General features: G+C 35.8%; 1 protein-coding gene across 1 annotated transcript in view; it reads left to right on the forward strand.

Moving 5' to 3' along the window:
- Positions 1-8,085: 8,085 nt before the first annotated feature.
- LOC138713513 (otoferlin-like) overlaps positions 8,086-25,023 on the forward strand; it is a 1,213,561-nt gene continuing 1,196,623 nt past the window's right edge. The window contains exon 1 of the mRNA XM_069845682.1: positions 8,086-8,195. Coding sequence (XP_069701783.1) covers positions 8,114-8,195 — 82 coding nt within the window. The 5' untranslated portion in view covers positions 8,086-8,113. The remainder of the gene's footprint in view (positions 8,196-25,023) is intronic.

The raw sequence follows: 25,023 nt of genomic DNA on the forward strand, positions 1-25,023 counted from the left end.
AAAGTATGACCATTTCTCCAATAAATAAGCATTTTCCGTCAAATTTTCATGTAAGGAATTGTTCTTATTTTTTATCCACGAACACGCTCACGCGTTTTCCAAACATACTTATGACTCACTCTGTATAATTTGTGTGGATCTGAAACTTCGTATATATTTTAAGTTGTACAAGTTTTCGAATAAAAATGAAAAGTAAGAATGTTTCCATTCGCCCTTCTTGATGACCCTATTCACCCTGACTGCTTAGGGTGAAAAGGGTCATGCAGTACTTTGTTTAATTTCTAAATATGCTAAATTGTTTCAGAGTTAATTCTAATATAGACATTTAAGCGTGTATCTAAAACAACAATCTTTCTGACGAAGTATCATACTTTAGCTTTGATGTTAGGTTATGTGAGTTATTAGAGTAAATAATTACGAATTTTGACCCTATTCACCCTTGCTTACCCTGCAGATCATTACAAAATTATTGAAAATTTGTGGTTATAATTCCAGGAAATCACGATATATTTTGTCATCATAATTATAATTTTTCTTCTTGTTTACAATTTTACTACGTTTAGGCCCTTATGATCACGGATTTAGATTAGTATTATAATCGTATTCCCTGTAGCACAACTTGCAAATTAATTATTGCCAATTATTTAACCGTCAACATATTTACTGAATATTCCTTAGGTGATAGAGTGTAAAGCAGCAGGGATTAATAAAATAATTAACACAGCATTTTAATATGAAAGCCCTTAATTGTCGTCTTTAGTGTTACGTCCACCTAGGACGAAAGTTTCTATTAACAAGAAAAAAATAATAAAACGAAAATTATTCTAAGGCTAAAAAAATAAAGAAAACCTGTTATATTTTCACTGCTGCATTTAAAAAGCAACACAAAGAAAGTTTAGTAACTCCACGAAAATTTGAACTCGCAATCTCACGAACTGTTTGCTATCGCTCTACAAACTACGCTAAGAGTTTTACGGCAGTGAGAATGACATTGTAACGAACAATGGTCATACTCCACTTGAAAACATTTTATACATTATATTCTGTTTGTGTTGCAATATTCACTGTTTAAAAACTCTGAACGATCTGTCTGTTTCAAATCTCGTATATGAATTTATTATTTTCTCGGAAGATATTAGTGATTAATAGTTGTATTCCCCATTATAACTACTAGGGAAATATGCTCAATCTCTTGAACAACGCCTGGTTGTCCCTAGCGCTCACGGAAATACCTGATTCGAACTTAAGGCTGGTTCACAATAAACCGCGAACGGAAACGATAACGAAAACGAGAACGGATATATTGTTAAAATACATTTATTTTAACATTATTTCAGTTTTCGTTTTCGTTATCGTTTCCGTTCCCGGTTTATTGTGAACCAGCCTTTAGTCTCTCAGACCCCGGCCACTTTCTTTTTGACAAGTGTACAGCTAAGGATTCAGGTCTTACGAATCAATATCTCTAAGTATCTTTGTTCCCAGTGGAACTGGAAACGAATCCGACATTAGCCGAGGACAGTGATGTCAAAGCAAGCTCATTTTTCTGACCTTCACGTCGTGCGCGGGCATTAAGCGCTAAGTATGGAAAGAGGAAGGGTTGTGTGTATGAAAAAGCAGCCTAATTGGATTAAGAAAACAGTGGTACACAAACTTCAAACGGAACGTGAAATTTTTTGTCGTTATTTTTATATGGCTCCTTTCTGTTTGATATTATCGATATTGTCTGTAAAACAAAAGTACTAATACCAATTTCCTAATATTGCAGTTGTGTTTTAAATGTTAATAACATGATAAAGAATTAAGGGGGTATATTCGCATAAATTCGCTGAGCTGTCTTACCTCTTTTCTGAAAACATTAATTTCTGTTAAGAACTGAACATCTACGTAATAGTATACAACTGTCTAAAATAGCTTAAATAAAAGGGCATCCTTAAGAAATTAACTGTCATGTGATTTCCCCCACCCTTTCTAAGACCCTGCGACAAAACCAATTGGATGGACAGTAGATGGCATGTCTGAGTAATTTTATCTTTTCGGATCGGGCAGAAGTGAAGATTGAATTTACAGTACGTAAGGTACAGTTCTCCTTAAAAAGAATGAGACGACTCTTGGTCGTCGGAAGTTAAAGTTCTACAGCGCGGTTCACTCGATATCGACGTAGCCAGGAAGACATCTGGTCATGCATGCGTAGGCCTATTTCCATCCTACTCCAAAGTACACACCAGTGCAAAATGTTATCAGTTGTCTATGTGTTTCTGATGTAGGTCTCTTTTTACGTTCTTTTACCTTTAATGAAAGATTGAAATAGGCTATACCGTGTAACACGAAAGTTATTCCACAAAGTGCAAAAACAATATTAATTCTGAAAAGACAAATATAGACATATGGCAAAGACAGCAAGGAACATTGTAAGGACCACGACAAAGACAACAAGGACTACGACAAGAACAAAGACACCACGACAAGGATTATGCCACGACATAAACCACCATAAGGATTAAAAGGACCAGGACCACGAAAAGGACTATTAGAAAGACAACAAGGACCGTGATAAGGACCAAAATCAGGACCATGATAATATACCACGACAAGAAACCGACAAACATCACGAGAAGGATTACGATAAATACCACGACATGGACCACGATAAGGTCTTCGAAATTTACCATGATAAGGACTATGACAAAGACAACAAATACTTATTAAGGACCATGACAAAAGTAGCAAGGAGGACGATAAGGACTATTACAATGCCAACAATGACCACAATAAAGACAACATAGATCACGATAAGGAATATGTCAAAGACAACAAGGACCACGACAAAATAATAAGGATCATGACAAGGAAAACAAGAACCAATATGAAAAACGTGATATGGATAAGACAAGGGCCACGATAATAATTACGAATTAGACCACGATAAGTACAAGGTTCATGATAAGAGTCACGACATGAACCATGATAAGGACCAAGACCATGATAAGGATCATAACAAAGACAACAAATACCACGATAAGGACCAAAACAAACACAAGTATTACGATAAGTAACATGAAAAAGACAACAGTGACCACGATAAGAACCGTGGCAAAGACAACAAGGATCATTATAAAATCTACGACAACGATCACGATAAAGGTTATGATATGGACCACGGAATAATCACCATAAGGACTTCGTCAAAGACAAGGACGATGTTAAGAGTCATGACAACAACAAAACAAAGACAAGGATCATGGGTCACGACAACCACCATGTTAAGTATGACGATAAAGACCATGACAAAGACTAGGAAAAGGTTCACAAAGACCAAGACAGTGATAAGGACTATGAGAAGGAGAATACGGTCGACTATAACAATCACGATAAGGGTAAGGACGAGGACTGCGATAAGGATCACGACATGGTCCACGACACGCAACACAAAGTTCAGGATGATAAGAACCATAACATGAACCACTTTAAGGACCGCGACCCTGACAACGATAAGGATCACGACAAGGACTACGATAAGGACCAAGACCATGACAAAGACAGGGAGTAAGATAAGGGCTATTACAATGACAACAAAGATCACAACAAAAGGCAACAATTATCACGATAAAAACATGACAAAAAGAATGAGGATCACGATAAGGACTATGCCAAAGACAACAAGGACCAATGTAAGAAGTGTCACATGGACGAAGACAAGAACCACGACAATAATCGCGACATGGACCACGATAATAACCATGACAATAACTGAAAGAACGATAAGGGCTATTACAATGACACCTAGGACCACGACAAGAACAACAATGTTCACGATAAAAAATAAGACAAAGGCAACAATTATCACGGTAAGGACCATGCTAGAGACAACTAGGACCAATATAAGGACGCAAAATGGACAAAGACAGAGACAACTATAAGAATCACGACAAGGACCACAATAAGGACCAAGGCCACGATAGGGACCATGACAAAAACAAGATTGAGATAGGCCATTACAATGGAAACAAGCACTGTGATAATGACCTCAAGAAAGCAGAGAATAACCACAACAGAGACATTGTGACATAAAATTTAGAATTCTATGGTACCTTGAAAGCGTGGTGGGAATATAATGGTGTAGCAGACGGTTGACTCAAACTCGTTTTCTACTGCGCATGTCGTCACTTGGGAAGCAGCAGCGGCGCGCTAATTCGCACCACAGTGCTCGAGGAACAAAACAAACAGCTGTTGTGTGTACGTGCACAGTGTTAATTCGTTGTTTATATATATTATATTGAATGTTATTCTTGTATCAGTAATGCTATTAATGTGACACATGCTATTAGTATGCCTGGATGTGCAGTATCTGGTTGTTTGAGTTATAATCGAAAAACAAAAGGAACTGACGTAAAACATTATAGGTTTCCGAAGAATGAAGACTTGGCAAGACAATGGTTGCATGCTTGTAGAAGGGAGGATGAAGTCAATTTACAGCACGATGAGTTTTCTCGCATGTTACTAAATTTTATTTGCTTCGCAACTCATTTACAAAATTTATTTTCATGTTAAACTTATTGTTTGACTTATTCCATAGATTGCTTTGAGGGAAAAGAAAGGGGGTAAAAATCTTAAGATTTAATGTTGTTTCAGCTCGAATATGTTCACTTCATTTTGAGGAGTCAAGTTACGAAGTACCTTTAAAGCAGAAACTTCTAAATTATGAACCAAAAAGCAGTCGTAATCTGAAAGTAGACGCTGTACCCACAAAAGCTCTGGCGCAGTCTTGCTTGAAACGAAAATCAACAGATAATCTGAGATTGGACAGATGTGAAAAACGGAGAAGGAGAAAAGAAATTCATGACATCATTGCCAATAGTTCATGTAGGCCTACTCTTCAGGCCACTTCCAAAACCAATTCAGACGAACATGTATCAGAGGATAGTGCATTAGACCTAAATAACGAAACGTGAGTAATTACAGCATTATAATAACTATCAACTAGTATGTTCCTGTGTATCACATTGTTATTGTTAAAATTTTTCACATATGAGTCGCTCCGCAGAAGGGAATAATTTTCTCATAGTTCTTCAAAACCTTCTAAGCTAAAAGGACTTAATGACATGTCTCATAAAATGTTAAAGCTGTGTTATCTTTTAACAACTTCCAGACAGAAAAGGCTTCAGTAAATGGAAGGATTCAATTGTCTCGAATGTCAATAGAGGAGCAAAAAAGGAGTCAATTTCTCGCTTAACCCTAGCATTATCACGGTTGGGAAAAAATTGCCCACCCTTTTTATTTTCTAAATTTTTTTTTCAATTAATGAAATCTGACAGCTTTCATCGTTACTCTATTTGTCTCTAACATGATAAAGTATGCACACATGTGTTCTGTTTCAGATTTCAAATATAGCAGACTAATAATTTGAAGTATTTGTTAGTGGACAGATTTTACCCACCCTTGGCATTTCATATGACCTACACTTTTAAACATTTTCTAGTTTGAATTCTGTGATTTTTGTCCATTGTTGTAACTGTTTGTAATGCCGTTAAAGTCGTTTACTGTTTCAGTTCTCCACTTTACCATTTACTTGCAGTGTAGAAACTTGAGTTGGTAAATTTGTTCTTTCTTTATTGGTGTTTATTCAAATCTAGTTGTATTCAGGGATACAGAACATAGACATGAGTTGTTTTGTGGATAATAGCAGCCTTAATGTTTTGGGTGAAAGTGATATTATAGTGCTATTGGAAATTGATTTACCGGCGGAGTTGAAGAAAGAAAGTGGTAGTGAGGAAGATAATACAGAAGTGGTTAGTGAGGGTGAATCAAGGTCTATTTCAAGTACTAGCTGCTAACAAGAAAGCCGTTCACATTACGAAAATTAATGTCAGATGTGGAAATTGTGGACTTAATTTGTGTAAAAAAAATATTCAGATATTAAAATTGTGTGCAGAAGCATTTTACTAAAAGAAATATGCAGAATCACTGGAATGAAAAACTGATGTGTTTTTTTAAGTAACGTAAAAATGTTGACGATGAAAATTTTTGAACGTATTTGAGGATCTCTGAATCAAAACGCGTTAAGTCCACATTTTATCGAAAATGCGTTTTTTTTTTTTTTTTTTCGAATTTGCCTTTTTTAGGGACACTTCATCATGCTACACTTGACATTTGTTGCAATTCACATTTTCAGCCTCTTTAAAGCCAGCCTGAAATCGAAGGTCTTATTCAGAACGTATTCTGTCCATCACCCTGAATGGATCAAACCGAGTTGAGTCCATGAACCTAAGATATCTTCTAACGAAAGCAGTACACCAGAATGAACGTAATTAATTCGACACCTGCCTTTAACAAATGTTCATTAGTGACTCTTTTCTAAAGTTTGCTTGTTGCTATCTTTAAGTTCATGCAGTAAGATTTAAAAGGACGGGCTTATTGCCTGGAATCTCTATTTAAATCTCCACGCGCAGACAGTGAATTGGTGGTGTGCGGTAAGTGGCATTTAAAGGCAGGTGGAAGTCGTTTGCAATAAACATGGGTCTTTTGCTACAAATTGTGATATTATACTCATAATTTGATAACAGTTTGAACAGTATGTTAAGTTTCGAAAGACTCCAGTGCAAAACATTTCTTGTGAGATTTACAAACTTTGCAGGTTCTCGCTGGCTTCTTTTTCTGTGGGTGGTAGGTATATGACGGGAGGGGGAGGGATAAGCCCAACAGTTTGCTTGTAATATTGTCGTCGTAACCCTCTATAAAATGCCTGCTTCCAGGTCAAGTTGAAGATTTGTATAGATCCTTTCCTTCCTGGGTTTGCTTCCCTTCATGGTCTTACATGCAATTACGTAGACATTGAAAAGCTGAAAAGTACCATAAACATTATATTGAAGAAACATTTCTGTAGTTTTTTTACGTATTTTCCCATAATGGAGAAGGGATATAAGACTTCATTCTGACGCTGACCTGACAGTCAACCAACAGCATAACGTTATTGTACTCTATTACGCCCCTCAGTTTCACCACTGTTTATTCCCCTTCATTGTTACCCTTTTTTCCTTTATGTTCACCATGTGAATGTTGTGCTTCGTAGACTGACCTTTTCTGTCATGTCACTATACTGCCAATAACTCTTACAAGACCTCGATTCTGATTTCCTTTCTTAAACTTTGTTCATTCTACTTGGAATGCAGGACAGAACTTCAATGCACTTTTATTCAAACAGAATTCTGGAAAACCTTTCGCTTATATTTAGACGAAAATAACTCCTCTTCTTCACGAAATATCGTTTTACAACATACAACAACCCTCTAAATAGACAGCTTGAAAAAACTGCATTTGACAGCTTGAATGAAAACTGTCAATAAAAGTCGCAGGGTCACAAAGACGTCATGTCTAGACGGCTATGCTTTGGGAGCGCATTACGTTCCTGACAAGACGTTAGTAGGGAAGGGATTAGTTAATACAGCTTCTTGGTATTCCTATCAATTAACCTACCCCACTTCCAAAACCTTACGGAGCTGAGCTGAGCTGAGCTAAGCTAAGCTAGCAAGCTGCGAGAGAGTCTGCAATGCTTCCCGCGTGACGTCATCACGTAGTAGGAGAACGGGCGAGACTGCGCACTGCTTCACCATTATATTCCCACCACGCTTGAAAGTTACGGTACAGTAAATAATGAAGTTTGTAATGGCTGCACGCCATTGCTGCCTGAGCGAGCCCTCTACCCTACCCACAACCATGGACGTTACGTGTATTGCTGGTTGCATTGCCTGATGTCATCGCGAGTATAATTCTGCCGATGACTATTCACAGTATGCGATTATTAAAGAAAAAATCCTTCGACCTAGTTCTTCTGTAAAATTATCAGTATTATTATTATTATTATTATTATTATTATTATTATTATTATTATTAATATTATTATTATTATTATTATTATTATTATTATTATTATTATTATTGCCTGTGGTTGATTCAGTGTGGAATTGGGTCAGGACTCAGAAGGGTCCCGGCGCAGTAAGGTCACGGCCTGCTTCTCTGTCAATCAACTGGACCTTCAGCGCATGCGTACGGCCAGTCTACCGGCAGCGAACGGGCCTCTCCATCAGTGCCGCGCACGATGCTTTGAGAGCTGGTCGCCATGTCGCTCACGTTACGTGTCAAGCACTTCCAGCTTTCCGTCAAGTGCAAAGGCGAGAAGATCGCCAAGGTCGACTTCAGGGGTAAGTCGTGCCTTTGTTGCAATCCTCTAGGGTCCGACGTATTGTTACATTTGCTGCAATGGCAAAGACTATGCTCAGTTCTGATGCGTTATCCAGATTAGGATGTATCTTAGCGACCATATAGGATATAGTTAGCCTACAGTTTATGTAAAATTGCTTAAGGTTGGTAATATCGGCATTATTTCCATTGTTGCAACTTTCGACGACTTCGAAATTTCACACATTTGTGACAGACATATAGGAAATTAGGTTTTTGTCTTATCGGTCAAATATGATTAAATTGCCTCTTGTACAGCCGTTCCAGGTAAATTATGTTACAACAGCTGCATTGTTAACATTTTAATGGAATGAAATATTCACATACTTATAATGGGTTTAATCCTAGCACATTGTGCGCTTTTCTTCTTATTATTAATCCTAGCAACCACATATAATTATGTTGCATATAAACCGGTTTAAGATTAATAATATTGGTCTTATGCCCATTTTACGACTTTTCACAACAAAAGTCGCATTTTGTCTTTTTTGTTTGTTTGGTTTTTACGACGCTTATTTATTTATTTATGTCTATAACAGGGCAAAGCCCCAATTATAATAGACAGTGCAGATAATTGTTTAAAACATAGAATTGCAGATAACTTGAAAAAAGAGACAAAACAATACAAATGCAAGATACAAGTGTAAATACAAATTAAAAATGAAAAATGGAAAAAAAGCAGACTGATACTACCTAAATAAAAGAAACAGGTGTAGATATAAATGAAAAATAGTAAATAAAAATAAATGAAAAATAGATAAGTATAGATATCATAGCGAAAAATGTAAAATGTAGCTACAATTGACAAATTACAGAGTAACAAATAGCAATATTATTATTTAAAAAATCAACTACCTTCAGTATATTAATAAGAAAATGTTTATCTTTCATGTAAGAAATGCTGAAATCTAGATCCCATGTTTTACATATTTCATTGAAATTTGAACACATTTTTAACACTGGTGAAGTTTTATGTGCTGAAGTGTTTGGCTTTTTATAATATAACAATTGACGATTTCCTAAATGTGATGTTCTAGCGTTAAACTGGATTTGTGATAATATTTCGCTGTTATCCAGTATACCGTTGAATATTTTATATAATAAAAGTTGCTCAGCAAGTAATCTACGATTTGTTCTGGTTATCTAGCGTCTCAGTGAGAGGAAGGTGATAATACTAGTGAAATAAATCCAGAATCCAGTGCCGAAAGTTACCCAGCATTTGCTCCTAATGGCTTGAGGAAAAACTCCGGAAAAATCTCAACCAGGTAACCTGTCCCAACCAGGATTTCGACCCGGACCCGTTCATTTTATTGTCAGACAGGCTAACCGTTGCTTCACAAGGGTGGACCACTTTATCTTAGCTGTCACATATGCTGAAATTGCTTCTTCCGTACCAGTTATGGTAACTACTGCATGTTTACAGCTGCACTGTTAACATTTTAATGAAATCAGATGTTCATAGACTTATAATCGGTTAAATCCTAGAAACACATACTTATACTGTACGTAAACCGGTTATGTCCATTGTTACTACTTTTGATGACAGAATATTAAATTTCTTCTTAGCAATCACACGTGCTGAAATTGCCTCTTTCACAGCGGTTTAAGGTAAGTATGTTGACTATAGGTACATTGTTAAAATGGAATGAAATGACATGTTCATAGATTTGTAATGGGTTAAATTCTAACAACCACTTATGATCAGTAATATTGGCGTTATGTCTATTGTTGCGGCTTTGACGACAAAAAATGTTTAATCTTAGTAGTAATATAAATTGCATATAATTACGTTGTGTGTAAATCGTTTTAAAATCAATAAATTTGGCGTTATGCCCATTTTTGCGACTTTTGACGGCTAAAGATTTATCTTAGCAGTCACATATGCTGAAATTATTACGCTGTGTGTAAACCAGTTTTCGATAATTAATATTGGCGTAATGTAAATTTTGCGATTTTTGAAGACAAAAAATGTTTCATCTTAGCAGTACATAATATTTAAAGTACTTATAATTATGTTGTGTGTAAACCGGTTGAAGATAAATGATATATGCGTTATACCCATTGTTGCGACTTTTGGCGACAAAAATAGGTTTCATCTTAGCAGTCACATATGATTAAATTGCTTTTAATTACGTTGTGTGTAAACCGGTTTAAGATAAGTAATAATGGTGTTATGCTCATTGTTGCGACTTTTGTCGACAAAAAATATTTCATTCTAGGAGTCACATATGTTTAAATTACTTGTAGCTACGTTGTGTGTAACCGGTTTAGGATATAATGTTGACGTTATGTCCATTGTTGCGACTTTTTACGGCAAAAAATGTTTAATCGTAACAGTCCCATAATGATGAAATTGCTTCTTCCACAGCGGTTTAAGACAACTGACGTTGATGCATTGTTGAAATTTTAATGAATTTAAAACGCTCTTAGACTTGAGAGCGAGTTGAATTTTAACAACCACATATATAATTAATGTAACAAGTTAATAATTATGATGTGTTCAAACTGGTTTTAGGTTGGCAACATTGTCATTAATTTCATTGTTACTTTTTTCACTAGTTTAAAATGTTAAAGCATTCTATCAGGTTTACAAGAACCATAATATTATATCTTAGCAGTCTGACAGAGTGAATCTTCATGTACGTCGCTTGCGTGTAAACCGATTTAAGTTATTAGCATTGAGTTCACTGTTGATATCTCAATAAATTTTAATTTATTTTAAATTTGTGACGCATTCTCAAGAATCATAATGTAATGCAATGAACATGTTTCATTATGTAGTTACGCCCATTGTTGCGATTTTTGTGAATTTTAATTTTTAAACATTCATTACATGTTTCCAGAAAATGTATCTAAGCGATTCCATATGAAGGGTTTGCGGGAAAAACCATGAATGTCACACTTCTGTTAAGGATTAGATATTGATCTACAGTAATTGAGTCTATAACTGCAAGATATATTGCTGTTTCTATAGAAAATAAAGGAAATGATTACTGTATTCATGATGGCAATTCTCCGTTTTACCAGTTTTCATAAGAACAACACTAAATTTCGTAGTGATCCATTGAATTAGTTAATGAAATCAACCTTAACAAAATTGTGACATTCATCGTTTTTCCCGCAAACTCTTCATATTTTCTATACACCACATTGCTTTAAATTTTAAGAATTAAAATTTTATGCACTTATGACAAAATTACACATTTGCGAAATTAATGATTTTTCATTTTAGCACTCATGTATAGCCAAATTAATGTTTTGTCACTCATCTGTTGAAATAATGAATACTGATGTCAGATTTATTGTTACGGAATTTAATGCGTGTAAAAGTTTACATAATAATATTATGTTTTTACTCCTATGTTATTGTGTCTTAGCACCCAAGTACAACTAATTTGTTTTGTGAAAACCTACAGTATTTAATGTGATGACGTCTGTTACGAGTAAATTGTCCAAGGCAAATGATGTTAACAATAGGTTCATTGCTGCCATATGCCTATATAATGAATGAACACAGGAATTAATTTAAATGACTCCAGAGCTTTCTTTTTTTTTTCTTGTACGAAGGAGGGACCCGAAGGCTTACACTGCAGTCTGAGGCTTATTGTGCTTACCACTTATATTCTTGTGAATGATTGGGTAGCCGAACGGCCGCGTTCTTGTACAGGGACATCATTTTATTTTTACTAACATTTTTAATATTAACCTGGCTATAGCTTTAGAGAACCGGAAACACCGTTCGCTACCTCCTTCCACGACTGGAGTTCGATGATACCGGCGTAAAACACAAACAAATCACTTTACTAGATATAGGAGGGAAATACTTCATCCATTTACGTAAACTAGGAAATATCGCGATTTTGAGCTCGATAATTTATTTTCATTAGGTTTTTGTTTAATCAGAATGCAGTACTGTATTAAGAATGTGTGTTTTTACTCACGAACTGAGCTATCCATGAGAACGTATTCATTATGCAGAGTATATTATACTGTCTACAGAACATTAGCGTACAATATAGAGAATGAAGTTCAATTGAAAAATAATCATAATATGGATATTTAAACACATTTTTGAAAATGGTGGCCGTTCATTTCGATACAGGCTTCAGTTCTTTTGTGCATATTATCGCACTATAGACTATTGCATCTAATTCCAATTGCCAGTTTCGTCCTTCGTACTAGTAACTCATGTTGAAATAATTCTGTACCTACTCTATAAAAGAGTACCTTATGTACTGTAAATTCAATCTTCACTTCTGCCCGACCCGCACAGATAAAATTACTCGGACATGCTATCTACTGTCCGTCCAAGTGGTTATGTCGCAGGATCGTAGAAAGGAGGGAAATCACGTGACAGTTAATTATTTAACGACGACCTTTTATTTAAGTTATTTTAAACAGTTGTATAATATTACGTAAACGTCCAATTCCTAACAGAAATTAATGTTTTCAGAAAAGAGCTAAGACACCCCTGCTTTTACAGAGGGGCGTGCAGAAGCAGGTTGGGTAAATCGGGATGTGACGTAGGCAAACGGACAGTACCTGTGCGAAAATATGATTCAATATTGAAAGTTCTTTCGTCACTGGAAAACGCGAACATATTTCTGGAACGTACTATACTCAATAACTCAGTGCTGTTTACTATATGCGGCCTTGATTCTGTCTGGAGAACAGTTGAAACTTCATTAGTAGAAGGGGTGGGAGTGAAGTACATTCAAAAACTCAGGTACAATAAAAATTGAAGTAAAAATAAAATGATGTCCCTGTACAAGTATAGCACGCCGCACCGTGAACTTAACCCGGGCTATTGTATGAATGATGATGATGATGATGATGATGGTGGTGATGATGATATGTGAATTAATGATGATGAAATGAGTCGGAGGTCCAACGCCGAAAATTACCCTGCAATTCTGCTTCAGTTGATTGAGGGAAAACCGCGGAAAAACCCAAACCAGGTAATACAACTTAATTACAAATGGCTTTTTTTAAGGAACCCGCAGGTTCATTGCCGTCCTCACATAAGCCCGCCATCAATCCCTAGCCTGTGCAAGATTAATCCAGTCTCTATTATCATATCCCACCTCCTTCAAATCATTTTAATACTATCCTCCCATCTACGTCTCGGCCTCTCCAAAGGTCTTTTTACCTCCGGTCTCCCAACTAACAGCATTTCTGGATTCAACCAGGTAATAATAGATTTATTTTAATTTGATCACAAACTTAGAAACCACATCTGTTTGATATAATATTCGTATGAACCAGTTTACAAGTAATGTTGATATGAAGTTCATTGCTACTACAGGGACATCATTTTATTTTTACTTCAATTTTTATTGTACCTGAGTTTTTTAATGTACTTCACTCCCACTCCATCTACTAATGAAGTTCAACCGTCTTCCACACAGGTCCAAGACCGCATATACAATCGTAATAGCCTTACGGTCATAGTAAACAGTACGTTCAAAAATATGTTCGCGTTTTCCAGTGACAAAAGAGCTTTCAATATTGCATCATTTTCCATTTGCCTAAGTCGGATCCCGGTTTCCACCACCTGCATCTGCACGCCCCTCTGTAAAAGCAGGGGTGCCTTAGCTCTTTTCTGAAAACATTAATTTCTGTTAGGAATTGGACGTTTACGTAATATTATACAACTGTTTAAAATAACTTAAATAAAAGGTCCTCGTTAAGTAATTAACTGTCACGTGATTTCCCTCCTTTCTACGATCCTGCGACATAACCACTTGGACGGACAGTAGATAGCATGTCCGAGTAATTTTATCTGTGCGGGTCGGGCAGAAGTGAAGATTGAATTTACAGTACATAAGGTACTCTTTTATAGAGTAGGTACAGAATTATTTCAACATGAGTTACTAGTACGAAGGACGAAACTGGCAATTGGAATTAGATGCAATAGTCTATAGTGCGATAATATGCACAAAAGAACTGAAGCCTGTATCGAAATGAACGGCCACCATTTTCAAAAATGTGTTTAAATATCCATATTATGATTATTTTTCAATTGAACTTCATTCTCTATATTGTACGCTAATGCGTTGTAGACAGTATAATATACACTGCATAATGAATACGTCCGCATGGGAAGCTCAGTTCGTGAGTAAAACACTCATTGTTAATAATGTACTGTATTTTGATTAAACAGAAACCTAATGAAAGTTATCAAATTCGAAAATGTGATATTTCCTAGTTTACGTAAATGGATGAACTACTTTTCTTCCCTCTTATACCTAGTAAAGTGATATGTTTGTATATTACGCGAGTATCATCGAACTCCAGTCGTGAAAGGGGGTAGCAAACGGTGTTTCCGGTTCTTAATCGTTGATCCAAAGGTATAGCCAGGTTAATATTATAAATGTTAGTAAAAATAATGATGTCTCTGTACTTCTAGTGAATCTTTTTCCCGGTCAGGGCAAGTTACCTGGTTGAGGTGTTTTCCGTGGTTTTTCCTCAACCCAATATGAGCAAATGCTGGGTAATTTTCGGTGCTGGGCCTCGGATTAGTTTCACCGGCATTATCACCTTCATCTCATTCAGACGCTAAATAACCTAAGATGTTCGTAAAGCGTCGTAAAATAACCTACTAAATAGTGAATCTTTAGTTTTGCATATATTTCTGCCAGGTTACTATCTTCTCGTACGATATTAGCTACATCTATTATTTACCACCATATCAATAATAATAATAATAATAATAATAATAATAATAATAATAATAATAATCATCATCATCATAATACTGAAATAACAATAATACTGTTAATAATACAGCAATAACAATAATAATACTGTTAATAGTACAGTAATAATATAGTATTATTATTATTATTATTATTATTATTATTATTATTATTATTATTTTTATATCTATGGTTAAGGCTTTTATTGCATTTAAAATTTTTAGCCACAAACGACACTGGTTTTAAAGATCCATAATAATGTATCGTAGTAAATACATACAATTGACATAAAACCTAAATCGCATGGACCTGTAATTGAGGGAAGAGTAAGGAAAGATTGAAAACTCTTATATTTTAAGGAAACAAACGGCAGATATTTTATTCCTTTGTATTGTACTTTATTATTTTCATTAATCACGAAAATAACCAAACGTAGTTTGTATAGCAGTGTATTCAGTAAAGCCACTTCAGATATTTCAAATTCGTGGGTTGTTTGTAACCAGACGTAATTTAAATGCTTATCACAATTTTTTAAAGATATGTTTAACTCAGTTAATTGCTGAAATGTTCAATGAATGTAGAACAATACACAATTTTCGACAAGTTTCCTAAAATCATCGATGTACTGTATTATATTTGAAATTATTTACCATGTCACAGAGTTGCATGTACCCTATATTATTTTAATCAATGAGGGGGGGGAGGAGGGAAGACGAACCGAAAGGTACACGAGTGCGTGTTCTTATATTACCGGTTGTTTTGTATGGTTGTGAAACTTGGATTCTCACTTTGAGAGAGGAACAGAGATTAAGGGTATTTGAGAATAAGGTTCTTAGGAAAACATTTGGGATGAAAGATGAAAGAGTAATGGAACGGAGAAAAATTCTCTCCGGCGCCGGGACTTGAACCCGGGTTTTCAGCTCTACGTGCTGATGCTTTATCCACTAAGCCACACCGGATTCCACCCCGGCGTCGGACAGAATCGTCTCAGATTGTTCCAACTCTTGGGTTTCCTCTAGTGGCCGCCCTCTGCACTACGTCATAGATGTCTATGAACGTAGGACCGAAGTCCACACATGTGCTGAGGTGCACTCGTTATGAGTGACTAGTTGGCCGGGATCCGACGGAATAAGCGCCGTCTTAAATCACGAAGTGATTTACGCATATCATATATATTATTTTATTTTTTTTATATATTTTTATTTATTTTTATTTTTTATTTATTTTGTTATTATATATATATATATAACATTGGGCGAATCCAGAAATGTATATAGAGTGTTAGTTGGGAGACCGGAGGGAAAAAGACCTTTGCGGAGGCCGAGACGTAGATGGGAGGATAATATTGAAGTGTATTTGAGGGAGCTGGGATATTTGATAATAGAGAGTGGATTAATCTTGCACAGGATAGGGATCGATGGCGGGCCTGTGTGAGGGCGGCAATGAACTTGCGAGTTCCTTAAAAGCCATTTGTAAGTAATAATAATAATAATAATAATAATAATAATAATAATAATAATAATATAATAATCAGTAATCACCAACATCGTCTTCATCATCACTTTCTTTCACGAATGTTAGATCTGATGATACACGTCAGGGCGAACAAATTAATGTGGTCTCAACCATTTCAGATATCTTATGTGTAAATGCTTACATACATACTGATAGGAAGAACGAAAGTCCTCCTGCATTCACACCATAGTGCATCCATTATGCATAAAATCGCACAATATAAGGAGATTGCACAATAAGCATTAGGTTAAAGTGCTATCCTTCCGACAAAAAAGTCTTGTCCAATCAACTGTCATTGTACGCAACACAGGAGATCGAATCCACTCTAGGACTAAGCTACTGGAGGGGGCCTTGCTAGTATCTGTTCTTTGTGAATTGCTATACAGTAGAGCATCGATTGTCCGAATACCGATCAACCGAAACATCTGTTAACCGAAAGCGTTCCAGTCGGCGAATTCAAATTTACGCGCGTGCCATGTAGAAGTTCCGCTAGCGCTGTTTGCGAGATTTAGTGGCAAAAAAAAAAAAAAAAACGAGTTTCAGCTCTCAAGAAAAAACAACACTTCTTTTTCTAAATTTTAGGCCTACTTTAATGCCCATTTTGAACTTATGAAACTAGACTAGTCAGTTTGGTGTGTTATTTGTAAGACATGTGATACGAAATATATATATATATATATATGTACAGTTTTCTGTTTAATATCAGTGTTTCTTTGTTTCATTCGGCTCCTATGACACCGGTACAATTTGTTTACGTAAATGATCGGTTATCCGAAAAATCAGTTATCCGAACACCCCCCGTCCCCAATTGTTTCGGATAATGTAGTTCAATGCATGTAATACTGGTGTGCATTCTAGTAGCACGCTATATGCAAACGTGCTTGTATTATCAATTAATTTATTTTGTTGAGAATTGGTGTGATCCCTCCAACCCATACAATTGCGGCATTTATTTCGCCATCTAACAAAGTGTATCAAATCCGCCTTCAAAGAGATCTCATCTTCAAGTGCCTAGGAGGCCAGCGCTATACCAACTACGCCAACCAGCTCGACGTCTGAATTATCATACCTGGTATTGGTAAAATTACTTTTCTTGAATTCTGTCCACCTGTCCTAAATGTACGCAAGGATTTCTTCTAAACTGGTCGAATATTGTTCATATTCAATGTGTACGAGTAAATTCACATAAAATGTTGCACGTAAAGTATTATAATTTTACTGAAACGAATTGTGTTTTATTTCAGAAAACAAAGTAACGATGCGCTTTAGGCCTATTAAAAGTTGTGTGCAGCAATTTTCTGCTTGAATTCGTTTTCGTGAAATAAATTGACAGTAAGTGAAATATTATCTACTTCTGAGATACAGTAGACCACGAAGTCTTGTACATGTACTACTTTTGCTTCAATCCCTTTTCGTAAAATAAATTGACAGTAATTGAAATATTATCTACTTCTGAGATACAGTAGACAGGAAGTCTTGTACATGTAGGTACTACTTTTTCATATACCCTACTATAATTTCTTTTCCGTCAGAAGACTGTAGACAGAGGTTAAAGTGGACTTATATTTGACAGTTGCCCCGCGGTTTTGTATTGGTTTGTTATTGTCAGAGCTGGCGGGCTTGGAACCCAAAAAAAAAAAAAAATATGTGCACATAGAGTGTGATTACTGGTCTACGTCATGCAGTCCCTGTTTACACAGCTTAAGACAACTACCGATTACAGTGATCTTCAGGAGACGGTGTTATATGAAGGTACCGGGAGTTCAGTTGTTCAGTGCATAAAGCGGAAACATTATGCTCAAACGAATAATTTTTACGTAAAATATTGAGAAAGAAACTGGACAGTAAGCAATTCAGTATAAAGTTTGTCGTTCAGATATAAGAGGACGAAAATGCAAATAGTATAAGCCTATTGTAATATTAATAATAATGATTTATTTTAGCTGGCAGAGTTAAGGCCGTAAGGCCTTCTCTTCCACTCAACCAGCAAAAAGTGTATATACATATGCATGAACTTACAAAGAATTCAACAATTTGATTTAGATGAGAGTTACATGTATACAAGAGTTATTTACGAATTAAACAACAAAATACTATGAACTATTAATTAAACACTGAAATAAACTGTGTAGCAGAATTAAGCTAAAATACATAGAATGTTAATATATTTCAAATGATATTAGATAATAGAAAGAGATTATTATGAGACAATTTTGAAAATGCAGCACAATCAGGATGATGTCTAAAGAAAAAAGCAACAGTGTAGTCAGTAATATTTTAAATCAGTATGATTGGAGTGAAATGCTAATAAGGTTATCTTTTAAGCTGTTCTTAAAGGTGTTTGTTGTCTTGCAGCCCCTAATACTTTGTGACAAGGAATTCCATTGACGCGAGGTGGATATTGTAAAAGATGAGGAATAACAAGATGTTCTATGAAGAGGTATATTTAGCGTGCCACAGATAAGTGATCTGGTATTTACGTCGTGGTTAGAGTATAGATAAGAGAAACGAGACGAAAGGTAATTTGGTGTTGAGGTGTGCAGAATTCGAAAGAGTAAAGACAAAGAGTGTAAAGTTCTGCGTTCTTTAAGTCGGAGCCACGAGAGACTTGCGAAGGACGGTGATATGTGATCATATCGTCGGATGTTGCACACGTATCTGACGCACATATTCTGAGCTCGCTGTAACTTGACTGACAGTTCAGAACTTAGATCACTTAACAAAACGTCACAATAATCGAAGGAGGTTTATTGCATTAAAGGTAAATAATAATGCTGCAGACATGTATTGCACGTCACAAACAAAACTGGACTGCAAAATTGACTTTTCCAGAGATTTGCGTAAAATTCAAGAAAATCGAAAAAAAAAAAAAAAAAACATCCTACTGTAAGGGATTTTCAAATGTTCAACGTTTGAAGTTCCGTAAGTACACAAACGACAGTCTTTTCATGGTACAATCATACATCATATAGGAATAGGGAAACATATCGAATTTCAATCTTAATCCATTCCGAAAGTGTATGTGCATAATTTATTTAAATAATTATTCATAAGTTCTTTAAATATGTAGATATGTAAGTAAGATATGTAGATTTAATGTTATTTCAAGTTACGTATCCTTACAGGGATGTGCAACTAAGCCTTCTACCTATTTTAGGAACAACTTGTAGTACGCATAAGTAGTAAGTATGTAGTTGTAGCCTCCTAGAATGTTCGTACACACACGTTCAGTGGCGCCCACTTATATGGGCCCGTGGGGCCTGAGCCCACGCAATAATTTGTCGTCTTATTTTTTATTACTATTATCATTATTATTATTATTATTATTATCATCATCATTATTATCATTATTATCATCATTATTATCATTATTTCTTTTCCCATTCTTTCCTGACTTAGTTGCCTCATGAGTGATGCCTTACTGGTGTCATTTATGAGGTACAAACTTCTCTTCGGACAGTTGACTAAACAAAAACATGATATGTGATGGTTGCTTATTGGAATCAGTAAATTGCAATAAGTAAAATTTCAATAAGTAAGGATCCATTATTGGTGTGCACTTTATTCATCTCTCCTAGTGCCACATAAGGATAGTGCTAAAAAGTTGGATTTAGAAGATGTTTGTGATGAATTTATAGCGAGAAACACATTTGCATCAATCAATGCTACGTAATAGTGAGTCCACTTTCGTATTATCAATTTATATTTGGAAATAATTCAAGTCCCCATGTCAAAATGTTTATATAATTGTAACGTTCTATTTAATTACAAAAAATGTATAATTGTGCATAACAGTTACGCACAAGATAATGCGGAGATGTTTTTGTATATAGTTACTAGTATGAAGGAACAAACTGGTATTCACATAAAATCCAAAAGAATGTTATCTACAAGTAAATGGAACATAGCCCCTGGACCTTATACTAACTACATACTGTACATTACAAAATCGTTCTTAGATCTCCATTTTGTTAGTTTTAGCATTCTACAGTATATTATATAGGTATATAAACATCATTAAAGGGAGGATTTATGAGATTCTTTTGGGAAATTATAGTCAAGTGTTTGAGCTCATCCAGTGTTTTTAAAAAGTTGGCGCCACTGCACACCTTTGTTATATGCCCATCTGCTCATGCCACGCGAACAACATCTAGTATGCTATAGTAAATACAGTATACCATTAACCTTACGTCCACGAGACCGTAGCCGCTAGTCCTGGTTATTATATTTTGAACATCCATCTGGTAGAGCGTGAACTAGCTCTCGGAGAATTCATGTAGTGGCTGAGATCTCTAATCTCCGGTACCTTTTTTAATTTGTGACTATTACAAATGTTTAGCAACATACAGTAAGATAATATCTTTCGCGGACCTCTTACTATAGTCCCCAGAAGAAATGAAGGGTTCAGAGCCATAGTGGGCCAAGCGCCATTTATTAAAAACGGAGAAAGCAAGGGTTAAAGTTAAGTGAATACCATAGTTTAATGAAGATTGACGTATCATTTAGTTTTAATGTGTATATTTTATATTACTTGCTATATGTTTCTATTGAATTATGGCAATAACTCCATCTTAACCCGTGTTTGCTACGGTTTTAGCAAATGGCATTTGGCCCACTGTGGTTCTGAACCCTTCAAATATTGTCGCATGTACCAGTGTATATATATATATATATTATATATTATATATTATAATTCCTACCATCGCACGTATTCTGAGCTCTGAGTTCTCGCTGCATTCGAAGTAAGTTGCTAACAGACCTCGCGCGGTGATCTTTTTTGTTATTGTCGGGGGTGCACTGTACGTATTATTCAAACTGTATTTTTCAATATACTAATTTCACTATAGATTTAAGTTAGTGCGCTGTGCTTGTATGAAGGTTATTTTTCAAAACCAACAATTTTGATTGACTTTAGACCTACTTTTCTGTGTAGTTGTGCGACTTTCCCGAAAGAAATTATTCATAACATCCAAATATTTTCTTGCATTAAACTTACGTGGGAAAACAATTTTGTCTACATAATGATCTAGCTGCTTCAATTTTAAGAGCTAGATCCGAGCTTTGCCGGTTCGAACATATCTGAAGGCGATGCGATGTGTTAATTCTTGGCATGGCATCCTCTGGATGGCAAATAAAGCTGGGAGAGAAATCATGTAGCTTTATTGCATTTAAGATAACCCTATCCGTAGCAGAGAGTTGCAGGAAAAATTACGTCGGTCGTTTGTCCTCATGTTAAATTTTGACGGTGAGTTACTTCTAGAGATGAAACCGTCGTTAAATGAAGTCTACTACAATAGACCCATTCTTTTTTATTAATATAGCTCTTTTCAGCGTTTTATCTTTTGTTCACATCTAACTCTATATAATTAAATAATTATAACGCTGCGTACAAAACTAAATGGAAATAACGATGCAGATATGTTTTTGCTTTTTGTATTATTTTAATGCATATATACTTTCAGTTACGCAAAGTAGGCTATTTGCAGCAGGGTGAAGGTTGTTTTAAAAACATCAAAGTAAATAGCATAAGCAGGTTAATACGGGCCAGAAGTAGCAAGGAATGGGATAGCCGTAAGAGCCAATATCACTTCTTTCACTATAGCGTATAGTCGCGTTATTTTTCATGTGGTTTTATTAGTATTCCTGTATTAATAGATATTCGGAACTTCATTTTCCAGCAGAATAAAGAAGTTGTCAAAATTATGTTCCATTAGTGTTGATAAGTTTGATTAGTGTAATATGTAGCTAATCGGCGATGTATTAAATAGAGGGACGAAGGAACTGGTCACCCCATTATCTTCTTGCCTCATAAGTGGCGCCTTCTTGGTGTCACTTGTGAGGTTCAGACCTGTCTTCGGACAGTTGACTAAACTACAAAACAATGTGTTGTAGGTTCCGCGCCGTAGCGTTGTATCTATGGCAACATGCTTGGACTCGCGTTACGGATTGTACGCAGAGAAAGGAATTTTCTTATGGCATTTTAAGCCAATGTTTGGGACCGGTACCCACCCAGCATCGCAATGAATTTGGGGAGCTATGATAGATAGCAAAGTCAAGTTTCGGATGCCAGTTACGGCGGCTGAAGGAATCATCGTGCTGACCATACGATACCTCCGTTTTAATAGGATGATCGTACACCTCTGCTGAGGCATGTGAACATGGGACCAGCAGTTGGTTATGGACCTTAGCCCTTTATCGGCTGTCGCGCCACGGATTATTATTAATACGTGTTGTAGAGCAACTGCTATATAGGCCAATTTTTAAGAATATTCACTGATTTGAAAATGTAAGAAACCCAGAGAAGAGTTACTTAAAATTTATTGTTAGAAATTAGCCTTTGAGAAATTTATGGCATATTGCCTTTTGTACAAAAATTCTAAGCAAGAGGGCCGTTCTAGACAATTTTAAAGGTGTCGTCTTATGCAATAAAAGCTGTAGGAAATCGAGATAACATGAACAGTAAGGAAACCTTAAACATTCAGTTCTACATCTTGCTTAACATCTGCATACGAGTATTGAATCAAATGTGATTTATATATGTTTGTCTCGTGGCCAGAACATAGTACGAAATTGAAATATAAAAATAGGAAATTCATCATCTGAAAAGGGGAAAAATTCAAATACCTTGGAGCAAGAATAACATGTATAGATGACACTCGAGAGGAAATTAAATGCAGAATAAATATGGCGAATGCCTGTTATTATTCGGTTGAGAAGCTTTTGTCATCCAGTCTGCTCTAAAAAAAGCTGGAAGTCAGAATTTATAAAACAGTTAGCCTATATTACCGGTTGTTCTGTATGGTTGTGAAGCTTGGACTCTCACTTTGAAAGAGAAACATAGGTTAACAGTGTTCGAGCAAAATATTTTGGGCTAATAGGGATGAAGTTATAGGAGAATGGAGAAAGTTACACAACGCAGAACTGCACGCATTGTATTATTCACCTGACATAATTAGGGACATGAAATCCAGAAGTTTGAGATGGGGCAGTGTATGTAGCACGTATAGGTGTATCCAGAAATGGATATAGAGTGTTAGTTGGAAAACTTGAGGAAAAACGACATTAGGGGAGATCGAGACTTAGATGGGAGGATAATATTAAAATGGGTATGAGGGAGTTGGGATATGATATAAGAGACTGGATTAAACTTAGGCCTAATTGTGGTATTCGAAAGAGGAAGATAGCTCAAGGAAGTGACTATACGTCCTCTAAATGAGCAATCACTGTAGTCTTAAAATAATTTTATAAGTAATTATAATTGTACAGTACAGGTTATAATTGAAAGATGATATGTGAAGACACTGAAAATAACTCAGTAATTTTTCTTCATTTGGTTGAGGGGGGGAAATTTTCGGAAAAAGTCCAACCAGGAACTTCTCAACCACGATTTGAACCTGGATCCACCCATTTCATGGACTGACATGCTAACCGTTATTCTACAGCTGTGGACTGATATGTTACTTGATAACAAAACAAATTTATAAATCATATTTTCTACAAATAATTCTCTAATCGTGTCAACACTTGTGGAGTAAAGGTCAGCGCGTCTGGCCGCGAAACCAGTTGGCCCGGATTCGAATTCCGGTCGGGGCAAGTTACCTGGTTGAGGTTTTTCCGGGGTTTTCCCTCAACCTAATACGAACAAATGCTGGGTAACTTTCGGTGTCGGACCCCGGACTCATTTCACTGGCATTATCATCTTTATAGCATTCAGACGATAAATAACCTCAGATGTTGATACAGCGTCGTAAAATAACCCAATAAAATAAAAAAATTCTCTAATCGTATAACTTATAATACAGAGAGGTTCAGATAAAATAACGTGGAATAAGTACAGTAACATACCAAGGAATTCTTAAGCAATCTTGAAACACTCTGTATCTTTCTTCATTTGACAGCATTGCGTGTATTAAACAGTATTTTACCGTTGTATTATTTTTTAATGATCTCGGGTGCTAGCAGTTACATCCATTAACTCACGCAAAAGGCTTTGTTCCATTACACTTCGGTGTTAAGAAGCCAACCTGCACTAAAAGTCCGTAAAATGAAACACAGCGAAAATGTTAGGAAGAAAACTTACAATTTTTCTTTACGTAGAGTTGAATCTGTGCGTAAGATTTGTGGGGCAAAATCCATTATAATACAGGTTTACTGCGAGTGTTTCTACTGCTTTTGTCAATAAAGTTCCATCAAGACAGCACTTCTTTCGTACCGTATAATATTTTTACAGTCTTGACGTCTTTCAATAGCATAAGCCTATATAGAGACACGAAATGAAGCATGAGCACAGAGGAACCCAAACATTAACTTCATGCTAACGTTTCTGTATACACAGGTATCGAACAATTTTGCTTCTAGGACACTTCACCCTTTTGTTGTGTAAGATATTCATACAGAGAAAAAAACTGAAAACATCAAAGCAAATAGTACTTTAAAATATCTTCGGAAAACGTATTAGTGTCTTTTACGTGTTAAATTTTGTATTACCTTTTTAACATGTTTCGGCCTGCTATTGGCCATCTTCAGAACTGGTTCTTGCTGGTCATGGATTGTTTTGTTTTGTTTCCTGTGGGGGGTG

This window comes from Periplaneta americana, chromosome 14 (genome assembly GCF_040183065.1).
Source record: "Periplaneta americana isolate PAMFEO1 chromosome 14, P.americana_PAMFEO1_priV1, whole genome shotgun sequence".
Taxonomy (NCBI): domain Eukaryota; kingdom Metazoa; phylum Arthropoda; class Insecta; order Blattodea; family Blattidae; genus Periplaneta; species Periplaneta americana.